The sequence below is a fragment of the Takifugu flavidus genome, chromosome 8, assembly GCF_003711565.1.
Source record: "Takifugu flavidus isolate HTHZ2018 chromosome 8, ASM371156v2, whole genome shotgun sequence".
NCBI classification, from domain to species: domain Eukaryota; kingdom Metazoa; phylum Chordata; class Actinopteri; order Tetraodontiformes; family Tetraodontidae; genus Takifugu; species Takifugu flavidus.
In genome coordinates, this window is record NC_079527.1 from 5,913,879 (window position 1) to 5,938,664 (window position 24,786).

At 45.7% G+C, this 24,786-nt stretch overlaps 1 protein-coding gene across 2 annotated transcripts; it reads left to right on the forward strand.

Moving 5' to 3' along the window:
- Positions 1 to 250: 250 nt before the first annotated feature.
- acot7 (acyl-CoA thioesterase 7) lies at positions 251 to 23,939 on the forward strand. 2 transcript variants are annotated; one of them, XM_057040181.1, is made up of 9 exons: positions 251 to 542; positions 2,697 to 2,814; positions 3,736 to 3,892; positions 9,570 to 9,661; positions 9,819 to 9,933; positions 10,025 to 10,111; positions 17,309 to 17,425; positions 18,605 to 18,789; positions 23,562 to 23,939. In XM_057040181.1, exons 1-9 carry the CDS (start codon positions 493 to 495, stop codon positions 23,658 to 23,660), a joined length of 1,020 nt encoding a protein of 339 aa, XP_056896161.1. In that variant the 5' UTR covers positions 251 to 492; the 3' UTR covers positions 23,661 to 23,939. The 2 variants fall into 2 exon arrangements, with proteins under 2 accessions (XP_056896161.1, XP_056896160.1); XM_057040180.1 differs by lacking the exon at positions 251 to 542 and adding an exon at positions 571 to 1,657.
- The last annotated feature ends 847 nt before the right edge of the window (positions 23,940 to 24,786 follow it).

Here is a 24,786-nt window from a genome sequence, read left to right on the forward strand (position 1 = left end):
GATTAACTATGGCGCGAAATATATAAGAGACTGCAGTTTCAACGCTCAAAAAACGCTTTTAAAAGTAATTCTAACGTAATTGGTGGCACGTATTATTTGGTCAAGCCCGCCTCTATAGGCAATCTGTGGAACTGCACCATCGATTCATTAATAGTCTATGCTGCCCCCTCTGGTGTCTATGGGTAACAACATCCATGCAGTTTTACCTCTAAAAAATACACGTAATCCGTTGAAAATCGGACCATTTTATTCACGTTGTGATTGGATTTCAGGCTTTCATCCACCAACAAACACTTATTTTTCTCTCCAACTGTTCAACAATGTGCGAGTAAAACATCCTAAGCGCTGCCCTGTGTGTCACTTCTTGCTCAACCCGGGTCGTTTCCCGTAGACTGCGCGGTGACCAGAGGAAACGCAGAGCGGTTTTCCTCCGCACCACGCACAGATCTCGCTGTCACACCAGGGTCCCAGATCATCTCCACCGTCTTCGTCATGTCGGCACCACAGGCACCGGAGTCCCCATCCTCCTTTCGCTTATGCAGGTAGGATTTGTTCAACGCAAACTTAACAAAAGGTGATGCGCAGCACATTTCGTCAGCGGAAGTGGACAGCAGCGTCGCCGCTGCCGGAGCGACATTAATCCATTTTACGTTGTTCGAACCGAACGGACAGACTTTACACACCTGTCCCCACTCTGCCCGATGTCCGATACTTGCGCGGATCAGTGTTACGACTCTTTTTCACGGCGGTTTGGACGTTATTCACCGGGACATGCGTCATAGACGCCGGTGATGTCGCGTGCAGCCCCGGCAGGACACGCGCTAACAGTATCAAGGGCGGATTAAGGTCGCGTCATTTCAACGACACCGGTGTTGAAGTTCTGTCCTGCGGCTCTTTCGGTGGTCGTGCGTGCGTCTCTGCTCCGTGCGCCGAAAACCCCGTCTGGATGGCACCCATTTGGTTCAGCTCCGAGGGTAACAATAACCAGAGGAGCTCTTAACGTAAAATCTGCACTTGTGTGCGGTGGCCATGGGCGTTATAACAAAATTAACTGAAATTTATCTCAGCATTTAATTTCCCTTTTGCCCCATGCGACTGTAGTACCCGTCCTCGCCGATCAGCGGCGCAAGAGTACAAGTAAATACAAGATAGAATAGTTAGTGAACAGAGGTGTGAATAACCTATTAATCCTGTAGGCTATAGCAAAATTACTGCACTAATGAATGTGTTTATATTTAGAAAGATCAATAATCTACCTAAAAACACAATTTAAAATCTATCATAAAAATTAGCTTTGGAAGCAGGGTTGATTAGAATATTATTATGATGTTAATCAGTGATGCTAATATTGATGGGAAATCAAACTATGGTGCAAATTGCGCAAGTGCACTGTACTTTTGGTGGAGATCTGGTTTGACTGCACCTGAAAGGCGGGGCTTGTTGCATGACATCACTCCCCAGAGAATCCCATCAGTCCTCATAAAGAGGTGAATAAGAGTCCCTGCAGTAGGTCAGTCAGTCAGAGCCTGAAGATGCAGTGCTTTATGCCTCGGAGCAACAAGGTTCCAGACCTTCCTCTGGTGGCAAATAAACGGCACAGTAAGAAAGGAAACAAGGACATAGAGGCTCTGCGGGGCACTGAATATCACCTGAGCAGGTAAACTAAAGCTTTCTCTTTCTCACACACACACTCACACATACAGTTGTGCGACCTTTGACACACATCAGCTAGCAACAACAGGAACTACCAATACACCCACTACGACCAAAAAATCCCCCTATTATTATGATATGAGCCCAGTGTACAGCTGCTCCTACTCGACCTCATGAGGAACCGTTGAAGTTGTTCTGGTTTGGATGCCTCCTGACTGTCTCCTGGAGGAGAGCTTTCTGTCAGACCCAGAGAATACTGGAGGCACAATCTGACATCCAACCCTGGAACATCAATGTGCTGCGCTGGAGGAGAAAGCTGGGGAGAGGATGGATGCCCCCCGCGACCCAGACCAGTATAGGTGGAGGGGAATACTATACATATTACCAATACGTTCTACTACCTCATTAATATGATTATTCTTAAGAGTTGATGTCCCTCTGACATGTTGGGACTACCAGGAAGAGATATTTTTACATATAATCTTCAGCTTTGAATTTCTCTCTCTTTCTCTCCCTCTCTCACCCTCTCTTGCACACACACACACACACACACACACACCACACACACACACACACACACACACACACAGGTATGTGCATTTCCAAGATAATGCTTCTCTCAGCAGCGTTGAGGTCCTCTGTGTGAATGAGCTAGATTACGGCTGGTTAGTCCAGTTTAACAGTGCACACACAGCTGATGGACCGTATGTGTCATCACAGATGAGGTCTGTAGTCATCAGATATGCTCCAAAAACACATCTGCCAACCAGATACTGCAATAATAGACTCATCACCACTGAAGACAGAAAAAGTTCAATTTACAGAGCATTATCTAGTAATCAAGCACATTCAAGCAAGATTCTTGTCAACCTTCCTCACACAAACACACACAAAGACAGAGTCTCCCAGGAATAAAATGTTGTATCCTATTTAATGATGGACTCCTGATATTCAGATGAAAATCCTGTCTGAAAGAAATGAGACTAATGTTGTTTTTTGGCACAGACCACCAACAGATTTAACTGTCTTTGTGGATTCCGCAGGCTCATGCGACCAGATGATGCTAACGTTGTGGGCAACGTTCACGGTGGCATCATCCTAAAGATGATCGAGGAGGCAGGAAGCATCGTTTGCACTCGACACTGCAACACGCAGAACGGGGTAAGTCAGGGTGTCCCCTACACACAAATGATTGCAAACTATGTATATGAGTGCTGTATATATGTTTTAACAACTACAGTATTACTATTATTGGTATTTCAAGAGCTGTTGGCCACTTTGCCTGATTAATCGCTATAATTTATAAGGTTAAAACACTGACAAAAATAACCAGCAGCATTAATTTACATTTATTTACTTTCAATTTACTATATAACTCAAGACACACAAATTTAAATTAGTTATTAAAATATTTAAATTGTGCCCTTATAATAGCACCCTGTCACCTTGATTTATTTCAGTCTTTTATTCCTATAAGTGGTCCTCGCTGAGATGTTAATTACGACCTTTTCCTCACCGCATTCTTTTGTCTCTTCTGTGCTGGTTTGACGTCTCACCCGGTGACCTTTAGCAGCTTTTAGACGCGAGCCTTTAATGTGTCATCTCATCTCACACTGTCCCGCCGTCCTGCATTTCACTGTCCAGATAAGAGCCAACCCCGACTGAGAACAATCCTTCGGCAATGTTAGCGTCATTCTGAACATGCCTCAAAAATCTGATCGACAATACAACGAAGAGCATTTGCAAAGCGATTGAAAAGATTTTGGAGTCAGCTTCTATTCAGAAGATTTTTGAACCATTTGTCACATTACTTAAGGTGTGGATTAGTTAAAATGACAAATTCTCTCACAAATTAATGATTATGTACTCATGTTGAACTAGATTCTTGTTTGTGGGGCACAAAATATGGGTTGTCACCGACTTGTCTTCCTTCATCCTGCACCTGGAATGAGCAGGTTATGCTGATTTCATTCCCGAGTGCCAGTGATTGTGCACCGGCGTGCCGATACTGGCCCCCATGCCTGAGGTTTCTGACCCCTGGTTTCACTGTTGGCTTCTTCAGGTTTTCTTGTGTCCTTCCAGGACCGCTGTGTTGCAGCTCTGGTCCGTGTGGAGAAGACCGAGTTCCTGTCTCCTGTCTTTATTGGCGAGGTGGCCCATGTGAGCGCCGAGATCACGTACACCTCCGAGCACTCGCTGGAAGTGCAGGCCAAGGTCATGGCGGAGAACATCCTCACAGGTGACTTGTCTTTTTAACATAAACTCTAAAATCAACCATCTGATCCTGCATAACAAATGGCAATCTAGGGAGATCTTTAAAAATCACGTGGCTGCACTTGTGGTTCAGATGTGGTAAACAACATTCTTTGCACATCTGCAGCGGGCGCCTTCAACTTTGGCCCAATTCTCACTATCATTACTGCAGAAGAGGAAAAGAATAAAAAAACAATCAGGTACAGATGTACCACAGACAAACACAGCACTGGCAGGGGCAGGAATTCACTGAAGTCTCTCATATACGCTTAAATCCAGGATGAATAACTTAATATTAATAACTAACTAACCTAATAATCATGTCCTTTGTTATAAAATCAGACCAAGCATTTAATTACATTGGTTTAAAGTTGTCATTGTGCGTGTGTGTGTGTGTATACATATACTGTACTTTTGGTTATTTATTTAGTTAATTATTTCACCCTATAAATAAAAATAAACATATCTATGACATCTTAAATAAGATTTACAAACACTGCAAAAAAGATTTGTTGACCCTGGATTACAAATAAAACAGAAAAGAGAACAAATACCTGATAGCGCAGGTAAAGTCAAAACACACTGTCACAGTGACGCGGTGATTCAACTACAAAAGAATCTGCAGAATCTCCGACAAGTCATCAGTACAGTGACTTATCAGATGTTTTAGCTGAACCTGTTTGCTCAGCATTGGTCCTTCAGCCTATATGAAGTTTGTTTCACATTATAGTGACACAGAATGTGAGGAAATTAGGGAAAAAACTAAAAAAAAGAAGTATACGTGCAGGGTAGTTTAAGGGTTTATGCTGAAAACAATGCTGACTCAGTTTTCTTTTACTTCGGATTTATGTGCAAACTCCAGATAAAAAAAGGCTGCAGGCAGCCCTGGCCCAGAGAGCATGAATAGCTTTTAAGCTCTTTGATGTCTTTGAATCGTCGCCGATTATAAAATGCTCGGTACCTTCTACCAAACTGGTTGAATCTCTGGAGTTACCTTCCTGCTGCTACTGTTTGATCATTAGAGGGCAGCATCCTATAAGAAGCGCAGCTTTGACGCTCTGTGGCGGTGGAGCAGACTGGTGAGGCGTTCGTGTTTCCTTTCAAGCTGTGACGGGGAAATTAGAAACCTTAACGGCATGGTTATTTTTCCTCCAAGACCTGAACCCTGTAGCTTCTGATTATTGTTATTAGTTCACATGCTGCCCAGTGCTCTTTGAGCAACGATGCTGGGATAATCACAATGGCCTGTCCTAATATTATCTTTGAACCTTTAAATGCCAGCTAGATGAGCGGAGATGTGGGAATTATTGCATCCATGTGGGCTGTCTCCGCTGCCGACAAACACGCATTCATGTGACAAAGTGGGAGCAACGAGGTCCTAGAACATGTAGGGTAGTTGAGCTTTTGCTTTTGGAACTGACGCTGAGTTGGAGGAGGTTAATGAACTTGTCCTGTGGCGTCGGAGTAGGCGGCTCATCTTCAAGAGTGTCAGAGAGTCAGGAAAAGAGTCCTGGAGCGAACGGTGATGAGACGGACGCCACCGGAGAGGACGACGGACGCGCCCATGAGGGAAGAACCTGAGCAAGAAAGAGAGGGAGCAATACAGATGGGTGGAAGAAAAGAAGTATGAGAAACAAAAGAATTATCCTTTTAGACAACCGTTGCCCTAGCAACAGGCTTGTACTGGTTGGATGGCTGGTTGCTGGGTTGGAAGCAGGCTGAGAGTGGCGGGGGCAGAAACATGCAATAACAGGCGCAGAGCAACACACGTCGCAGGCATCAGCCCGGGCAGCCCAGATCGTGCATGCCCTGTTAGTTAGGACCCCCTCCTTATTTAGACTCACATTATCTACAATTCACTCATTTAAATCGCACAACATGAGGGACAATAAAAAAATCATGCTTTTACAAATATTATCAGAACTTGTCTTATTAGCCTGAATTCCCATCATATTACCAACACAGGGTTTTACTTTATTCTAGAATGAATTAAAAATGGTCTCCCCCTCTGTTTCATATAGCGTTGCGCACCCGAAATGTACAACCTTTATCATCTTTTCATACAATCCTCAGAGGAGATAAATAATTCATTGAGTGCGTGTTTTGGTTTTGCGCAACTCAAGGTTTTAAATGAGGGATTTGTGTAGGAAAAAGGTGACTCTCGAGTTCTTTCTCTCCACGCACCTTGTGTGTAGATGGATCATTGGTCTGTTTGCATGTGCAGATGTGTAGCAGCATGTGGCCTGTGTGTCCATGCCCCACACATGCATAACATTAGCATGGCTTTGTGGGTGTGATTTCATCAGTGTTTGGCCCTTTAAAAGGTTCCTGCAGGGCCGAGGGGGAAGAGAAGATAACGGGAGCAGACATTATTTGCTTCTGTCATGTCGACTTAACGTCAGGCCTCACACACACTGTGGCCCGGTCCTATACGGATGCCAAGTGGATGTACCTGCACACATGCTCCGACACAATGTGCGCACGTCCCCGACGCGTACTGACACGCACGTGCAGTGGCGCGGGGACAAAATGTGTGCTCGCAGGGCCGGAGGAGCAGAAGTCACACACCTACACGGTCTTGCGCCCAGACAGATGCACGCTGCACGTTTGCGCTTCTTATCAATTTCTGAGGGCGCTGTTGCAGGGATTTATGCAGCTGGAGGTGCACACACATGCTCCATTTTTATTGTGACATTATAATATAGATACAGTGCGCCGCATGCATCATATTGGTGCACGCATGTACGTGTGTGTGGGGGGAGGCAGTGCAGATCCAGGTTCCACAGTCAGTCAGGCAGCATCTCGTCAGGCAGGCCTCAGTCACAGCCCCCCAGGGGAAAGCTGCCTACTGTGTGCACGAGCCGTGATGATTGTCCCTGCTGGGGGGATTGCACATGCGCACTCTCCGTCAGCCCAGCACACAGAGCCACACTCTTTTGCATACACCCGTGTCGTGCGCGCGCACATGCACGTACGTGAACGTGCAACACTGCACAGAGCTGCATGGATTCGCACACATTTGCAGCAAGAAAACCTGCAGTAATAATGCTTGTATTGCATGTATAGACGCAGCACGCAGAGCTTGTGTCCAGTCAAAACACACACACACACACACACACACACACACACACACACACACACACACACACTTAGATTTCTGATTTTTGGGTGAACTGTCCCTTTAAGACCTTTAACACTGACTTTAAAGGCACTGAATACTCTCCTGAGGCCACAACTGAGGGTTGCACCCGGACAGAAACACTACAGCGAAGTAAAGGTCATTTGAGTGCAAAATGTGTGTTGACGTGAATCCCTGTTACACCCCCTCACCCTCATCCCATCCATCAGCAGAAAAACAAACAAGCCCCACATTTTCTATAGTTTTGATGGGCTTATTTCAATTTTTGCTTGAGACGACACAGCTCGCTATAACAATATTCCTTGCTTCATTTCAACACGTAATTACACTGAATTTCAGGATTAGATCAGTTCAGATTATTAGATCAGCTTTATTTTCATTCCTATCAGCAGTCCACAGCGGCGGGGTGTTGTTAAACATAACAATGTCTTGGCAAAGCACAATGGAAAATCTGTGGTTTTGATCATGAGGATGGAGCACGGAACAATCCCGCCTGTGCCTTTGCAGGCTGTTCGAGGGAGAAAAAAGGAAAGCACGGTTTTCTCTGTGGATTATTGAGGCATTGTGGGTATCAGTTAAAAGGGAAGACAAGAGCAGCAAATAAGGGAAATCTAACAATCCTGTGAAAGAGACCCAGATGGAGAGGAAGCTGCTGAAACAGGCAGGCAGGAAGTGCTTTGTATCTCTTCAGGAAGAGAAAATGTGCAGGAAATTTAAAGAGCTGTGTTTAAGTATGCTGTCTGAAACCCTGATTTAAAAGCCCGGATGGATCGTTGGTACTGCAGGACGGATGTGTCCCATCTGAAGAAGCGGCTGTGGTCACATCAGCCAATCTGCTTCCTGTCGTGTTGGTGGGCCTGCACCACAGGCGGTGGTACTTTTAAATTTAGGTTTTGGGATTAAACAACTTGACGGTAATTTGTATTTGATTTGTTTTCACTCCTCTCTCAGCAGACTGTCTCCCTTCGGATTGCTTGTTTGCCTCGAGTTGTCGCCCTTAATGCTGAGTTACAAATGCTTCCAGTAAATTCAGCCAAACAAACCTGGCGTTTCCCAACCCCCTCTGTACTAAAATGGCACCAGTGTTTACAAGGACCGGTCATGTCCCAGTGACATTCCTCCCAGTTTAGAACCAGTCTGAGAGTTTATTGAGCACATTTGCAGGGCTCGTGTTCAGGATGCAGTAAAAGCTTCCACGAAATTCACTCATTAATACTGTCTAATCCGCCTCTCCTGCTGTTCCGTCATCGTGCTGATCACAACATGTTGTTCTTTGAAAAGAGAGCAGAAGGTAGAACATTTTTTTTTAGTATTCTGCTCCCGCTTAATACTAAGGTCTGTTTCCTGTCTCTAATGGCTCTAATAAGGACTAATATGTGGTCTCTGTGAAGGTTAGCAGGGTGCAGGCTTGAGGCCAGGCTGCATGACATCGTCGGGCATTAACACCTTTTTCACACGATGCAAAGGGATTTGATATTCTGAGCCTGCTGCATGCGTGGCATCCTGGTCGTAAAGGTCACCAGTCTGTCTGGGAATAATTGACACTGCTCCAGTCCTCCACGGCCTCCCCTCCACATGCTGCTTTTCAGCCCTGTTTCTCAAATGCAGTTCACTCAGAAGGTCCAGCAGGAGCTAATAATAGACAGTCGTCACTCAGTCTTGGTAGATTCAAGGATATGTAAATACGCCTTTCTTTCTGCTCTCGGCAACTTCCTGGTTGCCGGAGAGGGCGGGAGTCAACGAGAGGAAGGGGAGAGGAGAAGCAGTGTCGGCATGGCAACACAGCACAACTGTCTGCTGTGTGCACGTATAAAATGCAAATGTGGTTATCCTAAAAGAAACAGCTGCTGCTGCTCTACAACTCAACAACAAAAGTCAGAGTACGAGTTTGACACTCTCTTAACTCTTTTTTTAAAAATATCAAATGTACTTCCCTAAAAGATTAAACAAATGAAGGAGAATACAAGGGGATGCGCTCCAAACCGGACACATTAATGCTCAGGAAAATGCAGCCACGTGCATCAGCATTTTAAGATGGTGATTTCATCATGCCCTCCCCATACGGTCTTTAATCTGCCAGCCTCCCCACGTGCGCTCTAATGAAGCCTACAAATACTTTTCCCCATCCACCAACAGCACTGTAAGTGAATTGAGTGGAAAAAAAAGTGTGGGCAGAATGGAACAGATGTCACTATGGCAACCCGTCTGCCTGGGGTTTGATTTCCATGCGTTGTGTGTTTTAAACTACTGTTTAAGTTTGTGGAGGAAGGCAGAGCTAATAGCAAAGCTGCCCTCCCACCACAATGTTTGTAAATCCAAAAATGATGAAGATGCTTTCAATGAGAGAGGAGAAGCACGATCATGGAGGTGACAGTAATTACTTGAGGGTCACTGGCACAACTTTGTGATAATAACTCTTTCAAAATGGCCGAAATTGCCGGAGGACGCAGCATTGTTTCAGGAAATCTGTCAGGTTGTTGGTTCAGTCTTCTCAATCAGTTCAATCTTTTGTCCTTGCTTGCAGGGGCCATGAAGCTGGCCAACAAGGCAGCGCTGTGGTACGTCCCCTGCTCTCTGCAGAACGTCGAAAAGATCACAGAGGTGCCACCCATTAAGGTAGAGTATGTGGGAAATTTAGCAGTTGCAGGATGTCTTTCCATTTTATTTCCCACTTGGCTTTGCTGCCTGTTGCTTTTTGATCTGTATTTTGTAGAGAACATTTATGTAAATGTAACAGAGGCTGTGTGCTTGCTCATGTGTGTTCTGTGTGTAGTATGCGAGTGCAGAGCAGGAGGAGGAGGGCAGAAAACGCTATGAAACCCAGAAGAAGGAACGACTGGAAACCAAAGCTAGAACCGAAGAGTTAGTTGTGCCTCCTTCCAAGCCAGGTAAAGAAGCCCGAACTCCAGTGTTTTAGTGTACAGCAGAAAGTTTAAGGGCTGAAAGTACCTTCATTCCATTTTGCTGTTTGCTTTGCAGAGCAGCACACAGTTGGCTTCAGCCAGTCTAGTCTCATCCATTTGGTGGGTCCTTTAGACTGCACACTACACGACTACGTTCACGGAGGTCAGTCTCGTCCTTTGGGATTTTTTTCCTCCCCGTTGCTGTCATGTTTTCAGGAATATCAGAGCCCCTTTGCTATTTTAACGTATTCTGAATAGACAAATGGATATGGTGTATTGGATATCTGCATGGTGTAATGTCCTCAGCACCATTTCCATTTACTTTACCAGCCAAAAGGTGTCAACCATCATCTTGCTGCTTCTCCTATTCTTTTATTGTGATGCCTGTACATTTTGCACTTGACTAAATGGGGTAGGAATGAGAGAACTACAGCAGAGAACAAACACAAGAGAGCAGGCTGAAGTTCAGAGGAAACAGACAAAATACATAAACAGGAGCCAGGCGAGGAGTGTGAGACACATTTGTAACGAGCAATTAAACATTTCACGCTCACATATACAGCGTGTAGACATTAATCCCGGTTTTCTTGTTTCTCTTCCACTGCTTTTGCGTTAGACTCGAGCTTGGGGGCTTCAGCTTTGAGTGTCCTGTTACGGCAGGACCATTTGTTCCAGCAGCTAATATTGTGAAATTGAGTGATATCAACTGGTCGTGTCCCTATTTACATTCTGGGGCTTGTAAATTACTTAAAATAATGACAGTTGACGTAGATGTTGAGCTAGGTAACAGAATAGATCTGTCCCTAAAACAACTGGACATCCTGTTTCCCCTGACAGTAGCACAGCAAAACAGGTGCTTTAAAAAAACATGTAGTGATGCTACTCTGCAATGTAGTGTGGTGCCTGCAATACCCGGTGCTGCCAGAAGGGGAACTAACAGAGATAATGCTTTTCTTTTGGGTGCTTGCTGGAATAACCCATTTCTATTGTCATATTGGGTAAAAATGGAATTATTACTTTTAGTCATTACCATTTACAGTGAAATAGAGGCAAGAGGCCTGGCCCGAAGACTCCGGAACTATAAGCCGTGTATTCCTTCATCTATAAGCAAATGCTTCTACAAGAGTGACAGAAGGGGAGTTCTGCAGGGAACCTTCTGGAAACCAGCGTTTACACACTAAGAAAAAGGTTAAACAGGACGTGCTCTGGTTCAAATAAGTTTATTATCCCATCCTCATGTGACAGTTGAGCCATTGTAACTAAAATTTCATACATCAGCCCTCACTGGAACCCTTTTTGGCTGCCCCTAAGAGACATCCACACATTTATCAGCATGAAGCAGATGCTTTTAATCAGCTATGATATAATATTTCTGGCAAAATGTTCCAGAAAATCTCCACAGAAATAGAAGCCACTGTAGACACAAGATAAGACAAAGAAAGGGGGCAAAGAAAAGGAGACTGGAGGGTCATGAGCAGGTAGAGAGACGTACATGCATCCAGTGCAACGCATAAATGTTCAGAAAGTAGAAAGAAAGGTATGTGAGTCATTTTTCCACCCGACAGAATGGTCTGCAGTGCCTTCTACGGGGGAGTTAATTTGTCCGTCATAGGCAGACGTACTCAGATTTCCTGGGCCTGAACACCAAGACCAAGCTGGCTGCTGGAGATTGCAATCAGGGACTCTGACGGCTGGAAACTCCAGGTTTCTGTGGTGTTATTGTTACTGTTCCAGTGATGGGATGAGGTAACTTCTCACTGCCCTCTCACTGAAACCCTCAAGTAAGCCTTTGAATATAAGTTTAAATAAGGAGACATACAGCCAACTAATGCGGCTGTGTTAATGAATTACTGCCCGCTCGGTCAGGGGTTGCTAAGTTTCTATCTCTTAGTGGACATCGCAGACTTTTAATGAGAGTCAAACATGTTCCACTTCCTGCCGTTAAATGTCACGTTCTGCTGCAGACCTACTACATTTATCTCTCCATGACACCCTGCGGGATGGAAAAGTTTAACAGTGAAGGAAGTATAAAAGTATTATGATTAGATCTAGAGATTGATGGTATCTGAGGGCTGTGTTTGGTGGACCACTGATAGCACAGTGCTATATTCTAGACAGATTAGATGTCCAGACTCTTTGACAACCCATGTTTCAAACTCGCATCTCACTTTCTCTCTTACTTTCTTGTCTTTACTGTCTGCCTCCTTTGCGTTTTATCCCACATCCCCTGTTCCGTCTGCCGCTATCATTCTCTCAATTCCTCATGTTTTGAGGAAATGCACCATCAGTTTCCATGGAAACAGCAATTGATTGCCAGAGGTGGACAACACTGTGGCCTGGAAGCACACACGGCCATAAAAAAGAAAATATATCTAGAGATCAATAGAAGATAAATTGAGCTTCAGATCTGGTGATGATGCACAGGTCAAAGGAAAAAGATGTGTTTGGAGCTTTTTCTCACTATTCCTTTCATTTGCTCACAAACATGTAGTAAGGGAACAGAGACGGATGCTCATAAAGTTGGTCAGACTTTGAACCAGACATGTTGTGTGTGTGTGTGTGTGTGTGTGAGAGGAGGATGCGAGGACCAGAGGTTGAGGAGTGCAGCAACACATCCATCACTGTGGCTCTATATTATCTGTCCTCTGCTCTGATCTCAGCTCATTGAGCCTATAAACATGTCACAGCCTGAGACTGAGGAATTCTCACAGACGGGGATCAGTCCACTGGAGCTTATGTGATTCACCTTTGTGAGGACGTCTGTGTGTCTGTGTATCACAACTGCGGCCCTTAGTTTTCTTCTCTACTATTGATTGAGGTATGAAATACCGGAAGGTTTGCTCCAGTAGGGCCCTCTTGAGTCTATGAATATCAGGGCATCCGTTTAAAAGCCAAGCTGCAGGCATATGAGCCGGCTCTTCCTCTCCTGATGGATTGGATATGAACTCAGATATTTTAATCTATTATTTACAAAAGGAAATTGCAGCAGCGGGGAGATCAATCATACATTACCCTTGCTAATATCACATTCCTCTGAGATCCCTATAGAAACAAACACACTTCTGCGTGGTGGTACCTTTTTCACTGCTCTAGTCAATTGAATCATATGCTGAGACATTACTGGTGGGACTCTTTTCAGGTTGGGGAGGTTTGATCATTAGCGCCGGTTTTTACCCCCGATTTGAGCTCAAACCGGCTGCTACCAAGGTTTGTTGACCTGCAACCTTTACCAGGAATTCATGAGCAATTTCATGGGATTTTGGCAAAATGCCAAAACATTGTGGACTAATTCCCCAGCTTAAAGTTCAAAACCGTTATGGAGTAGCGTCAAATGATGCTTGAAAGATGAGAGCTGTTTCCAAGACGCGTCAGCTTCAGTGCATGCTAGTGAAAGCAATGAGACGTCCACTGTGGCGTGCAGGAAATCACACAGGCGCTCTGAGCCAGCGGAGCTTCTATGACGGCAGCCCTGAGCACACCAAAGCCTCGTCAGGTCCTGAGCGAAAAGCTACTTGTTTATTTCAACACACCACACACTCGTTCCAACGCTCTATTAAAAGTTGTGTGTTCAGCACTACCCTGAACACGCTGCACGTCGGTATTCACCAGAAAAATGTGCCTCGCTCAGTGCATTCCTGATGTGTCAGAAACAGACCAAGAAAAGCCGCTTCTACCTCTCAAAGAAACCTGCTAGGTTGTCAATGTGAGACGGTCAGTAATTCTGGTTTTCATTTTAGCTAAATAAATAAGAAGAATTCCAGTAGATCCTTTCCTTTACACTGACAGTCGAGAAATGACCAAAACAAGAAAAAAAATGTATGGTACTATGGTGAAGGACAAACTGAGCTCCATATAATGGAAAAAAGCACTTAAAGAGTGCAAGTCATTACCCAACATGTTGTGACTTACATCTCTAGTGCAGAACTATAGGCAGTAACATACAAGCTTATATAACATGATTTTTGGTCAAAACCTCTCTGTTTTGACCTTGGCCTATGATCTATGGAAGATCAAAGGTCAAAGTGCCTCCAGAATCTAGAACGTCCCCAAAATTGAACCATCTGTTCCACATTTCCAGAATTTCATTCAAATCTGTTTTTAACATTCAACAAGTTATTTTGTTTAAAAATGGCTGCCAAAAAACCCTGGCTGAGTTGTTCAGAAGTGAAACTAATGCATGTTAGCTAATGATTTACAAATATATTTAAGTCATCATGAAAATCAAACGCCCTACATTCTTAGCAGCTTCGACGCTAACGTTAACCAGAGCAGTTTCTATAGTTACGGCTCCTCAGGGGGTATTTTGAGGTGTTTGACAGCATGATTAACACACTTGGGGCTGAAAAGAAGGACTGGAAAGACTTGAGGAATTGTCAGTGGTGAATAAAAGTGGTCGGAGAGTAAAGACGGTCACAGAGATGCAGGCGTATGCATGAGCGAGTCGCTCGCTTCAGTCATGCTGTGCTGTCTGGAACGGCCGGACGCTACCTTCTGCTTAAATCAGTGCGCTGGCACGGGTCCCATTGAAAGCGCTTCCGGTTGGTGGACAGGCGTTCCACAAAGGCTGTCGCCATTGTTCTCGTGTCACTGAGCGCCGCCGAGTGCGAAGATCTGGAGAAATCAGGGGAAATCTAATCACAGAGGTGTTCCGCGCCGCGGCAAAAAAAAGTGGGCTGCGCTGGGGACTTGTGTGCTAATTGCCATTTTCCCCATTTGGAGTGTGCTGACTTCCCTCCTCATCCTCCCTCCCCCACTTTGCCTTTCCAGTTGCTCCCCTCCAGCACAGGGGAGAATCATAGTGTGCCATGTCACCCTGCGAATGTGTAATGCCGGGCCCAGGGCTGCCTTGGCCTTGCATGTCCTTATTTGCAGAGTCGCGCTGAGCCTCTTCAGTCTCTGTTGTCTGCACAAGGGGGGACACTTGTATTTGCAATAACACCTCGGTTGATTAATTGGTTCAACATTTTATTCCGTAGCACATTAATGGAATTCATGACAAAATGTCTTTGTTACTTTATTAAATGATCACAAAATAAAGTCCCTTTGGAGCGCAGGTTAGCAGGAAATCTCGTCCAGCTGCCCGATGTTATAGAGCATGTGAAAGCTGGGGCCAGTGTGCTGTTGAGCTATAGCGCAAATTGAAAATGGATTGCATTTGCTGCCTTTTTCTAACAAAATTACGTGACTCTTATTCTCAAAATGTCATTGCATAAGCTCGCAAAATGTTATTAGAGTTTGTCAGATGACATAAAGAGAGGCTGACCTCATACGTAAGATGTTAAAACACAGCAGTGGGACGCCGGCGTGCAGGAGCGCTCCAAATTATGCTGTTACAGGACAATGATCATTGCACAAGCGCCTCAGGCAATTTCCTTAAAGTTCAAACGATTTAAAGTTGTCTGCAGGAACCTTTTACAATCCTAATTTGACGGTTACAAGGAAAGTACTGTCTCATTAGTCTGATGTTTGCCGCATCGTTCCAAGCTGTGTGTGAGCCACCGGAGCGGAGGGTGCTGCCGATTTAGTCCTGCAGGTAGCAGAAAATCTTCACCCAAGTAAAAAGCTGTTAAAAGGAGTCCATCAATAGAAAAAGGCCCCAGAGGAAAGGCATACCCTGCTTCTGCCAGAGTGAAAAAGCACAAGCCCAAAGCCCGGGTAAAACAATGGGTGAATGCTTATCGTGCTCCTGTCAGCGCTTCAGGTTTGGGTCCTATTAGTAGGTGTTTGAAACTGAGTTTGAATGTTTCAGATTGTACAAGAGCACTCTGAGCAGACTCTTTCTGCCCCAGTCTGGGAGCACAGATCACCCCGGTGATACTTCATAGAGTGATAAAAGGATCGAAGCCCATTTAGCATTCCCATCATCTTACTAGGTCCTGTATGATCATACCACATCACGCTAAGTGGAGTTTTCACATCAATGACACTTACAAACCTCTAACGACCCTAATCTGGACCGGTTTCGCCCGTCACAGATTCAGGATTAGATCAGGTGAACTCTAAGAGTTTGCAGGTGATAAAGGGATGCAGGACCACTGTGCCTCCGCCAAACAGTAGTGGTGTTTTATTTTGTGAAACAACACAACCACAATGCAGTTTGCTGGCATGGTTCATTAATTTCGAATTAGCAGTGGCCACATTTCCATGTAATTGGCCGGTCCACTCCTAAGAGCAGAAGGATAGACACGTATGAATATACGGATTTTACCTCTGCAGTAAATCCGTGCGGCGCGTCCTTTCTTTTGAAATATAGGTGGCGTTTGCCGGGAGACGGAGGCTAAATGTAATCTCAGCATCTTGTCAGATCACGATCCATCTCCATTAAATGTCACATGCTCAGACATGACCGCGCACGGGCTTGAATGACAGCAGCATGCTGCGCCTTGTACCCGGGGGAAATATCCAATCAGAGGTGAGAGCCCATCAATTTTCACAACACAGTGGAAAAGAAAGGGTTTTGATAAATAGCAGACAACAGGCTTAAGGAAAGATGTAATCTGTTACCCACACACACGCTGACATCGTTAGCTTTGATTGGGGGGGGGCAGTTTGGGTGAATATACTGTATAACCCCAGAACATCATTAGAGCTGGAGGTCAGTTCTGTTTCCTTATCTTCCAATTACCATCTCACACCCTTTAGTGGAATTAAAACCATTTTCCTACTTAACCGTAATCATCAAAAATCAACTGGAAGTGATGCTGTTGCCATGTGGGATAAGAGGATGTCGGAGTAATGGCCGGTTTAATTCCTAATCATCGCGGTCGGGCCCACTTTTACTGCGTTGGGGAGCAGGCAGCACATTCTGCTTGTACTCCCACACATTTGGCTGACTTAAATAGAGCCACACGGTGCAGATGGCAGGAGCCTCTGGGAGCAAAACCAGGCATCCGAAGGCAGACATATTGATCTTTTCCTTTTTTGGTGGGGCGGCATCGGAGCTAGAGAAAGCAGCTCAGAGAAGGAGGGAGGGTGGGGGAACCCATGCTTTGGTTGCAAATATCTTTAAATGCGCTTATTGTTATGCACGTTGTGTGGAGCTGTTCTCCAGTAAGACGCCACTGCTCGTTTAAGTGCAGCCACCCCATGAAGCATCTCCTGAAAGGCTCTGACAGATGTTCTCAGCAGGTGCCCAGGTAAACCCTGGAACAGGGGACAGAGATCCGTGTCTCTGTGCTGGTCTGAGAACAGAGTTTAATTCATCACTCAGTGATAGAAGGTGGGGGTGAACAGATGAACGGGTCTGTGCAGTCATAGCAACGCGACCGGCATCACCAACGTTCACCGCTGATGTTGACATCAGCATCAACAGATCCAGGAAGCTGCAGGCTGGTCCTGAATGCTTGTGTGTGTCCGGCAGGTGTGACCATGAAGCTGATGGACGAGGTGGCGGGCATCGTGGCCGCTCGCCACTGCAACACCAACGTCGTCACCGTCGCCGTGGACGCCATCAACTTCCACCGCAAGATCAAAAAGGGTGAGCGCTACCCAAAACAACCCCGAAACGCTGTCGCCATAAGGCGCGTCGTTGGGAAACCTTGTTACTGGTGCGTGGCTCAGGCCACATCTGGAAAAGACGGCTGCACTCTTTCATTCCACAGCAGAAAATCAGTGAAAGCAGAGAGGAACGCAACACTGAAGTGGGGGTTTCCCCACAAGGACACTTCCTAAGCCTCTTATTTTAAAGTTAATTACTTAATCACGCTTGGGGTTAAATGTCGGGGTTGGAGGTGTTATTGGCAGCAGCCACATTCATTTAAACTGCAAATCCACTGTTTTAAGACTGTCAAATGTCTCGCAGCTGATTTATGAAGTGGTATTTCCTGTCCCATTCAAACGTGCCTGCACTTTTAAAATGCTCGTGAGCCTCTCGCGCGCGCGCACGCTTCTGCCCCTGCTCCTGCTCGCTCCAGCAGCCGCGTCCGTCTGTCTGCCGACTTTAAAAGGTTGCGACGTGATCCCGCCTGGCTTCCACGCTGCCTTGGGTGCTGTGTCACCAGCAGATTTACTATTTTGCCTCAAGTGGTCAAACGTGAAAACTCACAAGGTGTGCACGTGGAAGAACCAAAGCTGGCCTGACAGTGTTTCCACGATTCTGACATCAGCTGAGAAAACAGACCACACACCCTCCGACGGAACATTAAATATACCCAGGTGGCGGGAGGTGAGATCTTAAGCAGGCCCGGTTCTGCACACGGCTCGTGCACGGGTTGTTTAGATCATTTGTTTATGAATGGTTCAGAGGTCCCGCTGTGGTAAGAGTCCGCTTAAGTCCTTTGAGCTCCCAGTCGTGTAGCGCTCAGCTGAAACACCAGATAAACCAGGAAACATCTTCACGGAGGTTACGGAATTAAAAAAAAGGGACTTTCTTTCTGTCAACCACTCAGTTTCTGTGCATCACAGCTCAAACTACAGAGTTTAACGGTGCCTCATTTTTCTACCTGCCATCATGATTTACTGTTTTATGATTGTGAGACTCTTTGAGGCCAAAGAGAATAAAATAATCCAGTTGGGCTAAAAATGTTGATGGTTCAGTGGAACCATGAAGTGGTTCGATTTGAGCCAATCAGGAACGCATTTCCACATTTGCACTGATGAAAACTGCTGTTCTTGAAGGTAATAAAACACGTTTCTCCTCTTTTCCTTCGTCGTTCAGGCTCCATCCTGACGGTGTCGGGGAGACTCACGTACACCAGTAACAGGTCAATGGAAATTGAAGTGCTGGTGGACGTTTCCTCGCTGGTGGAGCCAGAGATCGGGCAATATCGAGCTGTCTCGGCCTTCTTCGTCTTCATCTCCCTGGACAAGTACAACAGGGTGATGTCTGTGCCTCCTCTCAAGGTCAGTAAAGCGTCGACTGCACAAATCACTGACTGACTCAAACAGCAGCTTTGTTGGACGCGTTTCCCCCAAAACACAACATCCACCTGTGATTCCTTATGTTCCTGTCAGTCTGGGATTCGTTGTTAATTAAACAGCGAATTCCATATTTGCAGTGTGTGTCGGGTGCAGTGCAAACGAAGGATGTGCAGGTTTACCTGCAGAGCCAGACGTCTGCTGTTTGTCCAGCGGTGCTGGTGCTCTTTATATCCAAGCCTGCTTCATACGCAAACATGTAATGCATGGGCCATGTTTACCTCTGCATATTTAAGATATCTCCCACTCACACACACACACACACACACACACACACACAAACACTTGTACTTGTATCTTTGCGAGGACTTCCCTTACCCTAACCATCCTAACTAATCCCATAACCAAAACCTAATTCTAACCTCAACCTTAACACCATGTCTTAACCCCCAACACCCCATGGGAGTTGACCAGCCAAAACGACCGCAACAATATCCCAACCTATTGAACTGCAATAGGTTTTACAGTAACATCACCCTTCATATTCCTCGTTCTTCATATTCGACCATTTAGCCTGAGTTGCTATGCTAACGCTTGTGAGGTTTCATCTAAATGAAGAAATGTAATCTTTATAATTTACCTAGAAGAGCCAGGAGAGTCAGTTGACTGTATCCAAGTCACACTGCTAAATCTCAAGGTCAAACCTAATGGTTTTTCAGTGGTAATATAAAGATAGAATATGACAGCTTTGGGGCATTAGGAAGATAACAGTGCAGCGAGGGGACGTTAAAGACATACCAATAACCTTTCTGAGCTTTTCCTGAAGTCACATCATCCGTTTTAACAGAGAAAAGGGGCTGTGGAGTCATTAAAGTTTATGTAGACTATTAAATTGGGAAAACGCTGTATATGAACTGACCCAGCAGCAATGCGACATAACTGAAATAATGAGCCAAAGCGCGCAGAATATTTAAATTGTTAGTACAAAATGCTCTCGAGGTCATTATGATCGTAAAATATTTACAGCATGATGTGGTGCATGATAACATGCCCGTCTGTTTTCCTGCTCAGCCAAGCATGCGTAATGAGACATTTACATGGAGACGCTCAGCAGCTAAGACGGAGCTGCTGTAGGTGAGTTGACGGGTCATCGGGGGCTGGAGAGAACAGAAGCAGCGTTCTGCACCGCGGACGGCGCTTTGCAAACAGCGCTGTTTTAAGGTGGCTAACGATCTCCTCATTTCCACTTCATAGGGCCTGTTCCATTGTCTGCCCGTGCATTCGTTGCCTGGGTTTCCATCGAGCTTTTGTTTTAAGGGAATTGTAACCAGGATCGGTGTGTGATTATAATTCCTGTGTTGGTCTCGGTTTTATAATAAGAGGGGCTAAAACAATATCCGGGTGGTTTCAATGATTTATGCACCCTCCTCCAGCGCTCTGATCCGGCAGATCACATAAATAAGGACAGAAAATTGTTGAAAAGGGAAGCGATGTGGGCCGTGAGAGAGTGAGCGAGTGAGCGAGTGAATGAATAAGTGACAGAACAGTGAGCACAAGTGCGTTTGTGTGTTAGCTATCTCTGGCGTTTTAACTCTACCTTACAGATGAGACCATATTGACATGGAGGATTTACTGTCAGAGCCATGAAATTAGGTCTGAAGCATCCATCCAATAACCCAGTCCAAACCAACTCTGCCTGTGGTTTGTGGAGGATTCTCACCATTCGTTAGCTTTTGTGACGCCTTCATTCGCCATCACACAGCAGGTAGCGTAGTGAACCAGTCACGGCTGTTGCCAGGAGTGTGACCAGGATACACAGCTGGAATGCTGAGCGACACAATCAATGCACGTGCAGTGGACTCAAAATCAGATTGGTGCTCCGACGCTATCTGGTAGCACTAGCAAGACGGCCCAATCTAAGCCCACACTGAAATACAGCGTTAATAATGAATTGGTGTTAATCACAATTAATTTTATTTCATCCACAGTGGCCCTGTGATTAATCTGATTAAACATTCTAATCATTTGACAACTGTATAGCAAAAGATGATGTTCTCGTGCATAAACTGGCACCTCAGAGCAGCACTGTTTTGCAGTATTAGCTCCCATGTAACGTTTGTCACGAGCCAGCCTTACAGCCTTATTATCGTTCTTGCAAGAAGACAGCGGAAAGAAACAAATCAACCCTTAACGGCTCTTCTCCTAACCTCATATCAGCCCCGTTTCTTTTTTTAAAAAAAGAAAAAAGATCTGGCCGAGTAAATCATGAAAAGTCAGCGTCAAAATTAAATTTTCATGACATCGCGGCAGGTTTTGCTCCAGTTTTTGTTCTATAAATAGCCCGATCAAAGAGGAGGGTTGCTGCTATTTTTGACTGCAGGAGCTTCTCCCCTCATTCTCTCATCCCTGTTGTCCCTCGAGTGAGCCTTCTGTGTTGGCTATTTTTAGCCTTTCCCGTTTTAGCTGAGCAAGGTGGGGGGTGTTAGGGTGGAGGGGGTGTTGTACATGGGCTGTCACTAATGTCTTCCATTGTGTGTTCATGCAAAGGTGTGAAAGGAGCGCAGCACAAAGACGACTTCTCTGCAGCAGAACATAATACGACAAACGTGACATGAGCACACTTTACAGGAAAATTACCCAGGAGCCCATTTGAACACCGTCCTTCTTCTTTTAAACGTTTAATGGGCTATTAGCTTCTAGGAGGTTAGAAAACCCGTCAGCCAGGGTCTTAATTGTGCAGCTGCCGGTGGACGGATGGACTGTTCCTGTCACCTGGTTAGAATGAATCAAAAGGCCGGTCGTTTCTTATTTTGTCCTCTGTGGGAGGCTCCCGGTTGGAATACGCAAGAACAAGCCAACCTGGGCACTTTCTGAATGCGCTCACTTCCGTCCTCCTTCGGTTCGTCCCCCTGGTTTCTCATTTCAACACATCCCTTCCTCGTTTCCGTGCCATCGCCCCTTCCTTCCTCCTCACCGGCAGAGACTCAGCTGGCCTCCCGTGACACAAAAACAAGCGCGGTTGCCACGGCAACCCGCTGTAGTCCGCACGAAGTGGCGCACGTTTATTTTTAGATGCATCTCATTCAAGACAATCAGTATTGGGTTAAGAAAGGGGAACACTCGTGCGCGGGCCGCCGTGGTCCTCGGTGGGACGGCACTGACAGCATCCCGACACCATCGTGCACAAACCTGTAAACAACACTCACATTTAAGCGGTTTATCACCATACAAGGAGATAAAGAGAACAGTTAGTTCTCACGTGCACACTTGACTTAAAGATGACAATATCCACAGCAGTTCTATAAATACCTGCTTATGAAGGATTCTCCTGCCTGAGATCAAAATCTATGGTGATCAGCGTGGATCCTTTCAGCAGCCAGGGACGGCCAGCATGGAATATTTAAAGGACGGCCTACACAGATAACGCTTTTCACCACTTCCTCAAACATCCTCACAAACACTCCGCAGGACTGGTGTTAGGCTCAACCGTGTGTCCACAGTAGCTGGCTTTGCCCAAGACTTCTGGAACCGATGGAGCTTCAGCAGAAGCTTGATTTTCCGTCCTTGATCCCATCAGTTGTAAATCCCTCCTCATATGGGAAGTCCCATACCCGTTTCCACGGTGTGAACGTGGTTGGTGGATTCACCACCCCTGGCCTGAAGGACATGGTGGCCCAGAAAAACTGAAAAGTTCTGCCATCTGGTCCATGAATAAAACACCGGCCGCTCGATTCCTCGCGGACTCCTCACACAGTAGGTGTGTGGAGGAAGACTTTTAGGAGTAATCTGGCCTGTAAATGGCCTCATTTATTACCTCAGGTTGTGTGATAGCTGGTGTCTGTCTGTCCGTCCGTCCGTCCGTCTGTGAGCAAAACAACTTAAAACCTGATGATTAGATTTTAATGACATTTTTGGGAAAGGTCGATCGTGGGCCAAGGATTTTGGTAATGTTCTGGATTCAGGAGGGAGTTCTGATCTTGATCTTGCAGAGATCAAAGCCAAGGGGCTTTTGATTAGAAAGATCATAAAGTGACCTGCTATATTATGTAACCTGTTTCTAGTTCCAACTGTGGCCTCAGCAAGAGAATTATGACACACATGATATTTCATCCTGCTCCAATCACACACGAATCAATGATCCGCCAGGACAGATCAGTTCCGTGCTGGTGGTGGTGTTTAAGTCACAAGGTACTGTAGCCTGACACCCTCATATGAAGTAGAGCAAAACCAGCTCTGCAGACTGTCTACAGATTGCTCAGTACACACATACACATCTATCTCTAACCTACACCATCACCAACCCACAACCATATCTATACCATCAGACAGCCCTTTGAAGTTGTGACAACCAGCAAAAATGGCCTTACTGTGCAAAAATGTCCTATCTTTGCTAGTAGAATGAGTATTTTGGTACTCATTATGTTGCAAATACAAGAACACACACACACACACACACACACACACACACAGGTGACAGTGAGGGTTTCCCTTATAGTTATAGACATTAAGCATCCATCCATGAATCCATTTGACATCTGGCGGTGCTGAAACTGGGCGTGTGCTCACAAACTTGCACCGAGTTGCAAGACAGACGCTTAAACTAACATAATGTTCATGTTTTTGTCCCCGAGCCTTGAATCAAACACAACCTCCTGGGTCTGCGGTGATTGACGGTGCAAACCACTGCGCAACCATTTCGCCTCCTCTGGCGTCTCCAGTTTTGATGAAACATTCTGTCTTCCCACTGTTGTCCTCAGATTAAAGGAGAAGAGGAGCAGAGGCGCTTCGAAGAGGGCAACGCGCGCTACCTCCAGAGCAAAGGGAAGAGAGCCTCAAATCAGGAGAGTCAGCAGTGACGCACCACGGCTAACGACAGCCTGCGACTAAACAACAAAGGAAACGTGACAAACCAAACCCTCCACTCTGTTCTGTAACTGTAGCCTCCTGTTACACATGATGCGCTTGTCCTACGCACCAAAATATCTGTATCCCTTCATATATGGTGAGAGTAGGTATTTTTATTAAGAATAAAGTGAATTGTATTGTATTTACAAGGGAGATGATTTTATTTTTGGACCATGATCAAAGAGGGAACGCAACTATATTGGCGACTGGTAATAAAAGATCAAAGCGGGTCTGGGGCTTTTTTCTGTGTGCCCTTGTTACTTCCGATGATGGAGATGATGTCATTGTCTTGGGCATGCCTCAGCAGAGAGGACACATGCTAGCTATCTTTTCACCACTGTATCTTTCACAGTGGAACCGGGGGGAGCTCGGGGGCTTTGACTCAACTTTGCATCTCTCCCTCCCCCCCATCCTCCCCCTCTCACGTCTGTCACTTCCTGACTCTGCGTTAGCGTCCTCCCTCCTTCGTCCCCTGCCGCCCCAGTCTCCAGCAGCCTCACCCTGTCCCCCATCCGTCCCTCGGTGTGCCTCGCTCTCTTTGTCTCAGGAGGAAATTTGAGTCCACAGAGGAATGAGAAACGGGGAGATAACATCAACTGTCTTGGCGTATATAAGCGCAGGGAAAGATGAATGAAGATCAGGCGCGGACGGGAAGAAATCAATATCTGTGCTGTCGCGGCCGGCCTGAAAACCGCAGCGATTATTAACAGGCCGTGAAAAATCCTGTTCAAATATTTAGCAAGGTAGCTTATCCATTTGGGGATTGAGAACACTCTTCGGCATTTGTCAGGAGTGGGTAGGCTTCAGTCCCATGCAACAGATGGAGAGAAAGACCTATTCTGAGATCAAAAACAAACAGGGATGAAAAGATGAAAGCCCCGCGAGAATAAAGAAGGCAGAAGCACGCAGGCGGAATTCTCCCTGTTTCTGTCTGCAGCCTGGGTGCCATTTTCATACAGAAACTGATTTGTCATTGGATGGTGAAGGTTAATGTTTTTTTTGCTCCTCTGGTCCCTCCAGTACGTGCGCGTTTCATTTCCCCCGTGAAAATAAAGTTAGGCTGAAGCTGCACCGGGG

Coding starts and splice junctions, on each gene's coding strand:
- acot7 (XM_057040180.1), top strand. CDS start 1,533: ATGCAGTGCTTTATGCCTCGGAGCAACAAGGTTCCAGACCTTCCTCTG. Junction 2,815..3,735: donor ACTGCAACACGCAGAACGGG/GTAAGTCAGGGT, acceptor GTGTCCTTCCAG/GACCGCTGTGTTGCAGCTCT. Junction 9,662..9,818: donor CAGAGGTGCCACCCATTAAG/GTAGAGTATGTG, acceptor TTCTGTGTGTAG/TATGCGAGTGCAGAGCAGGA.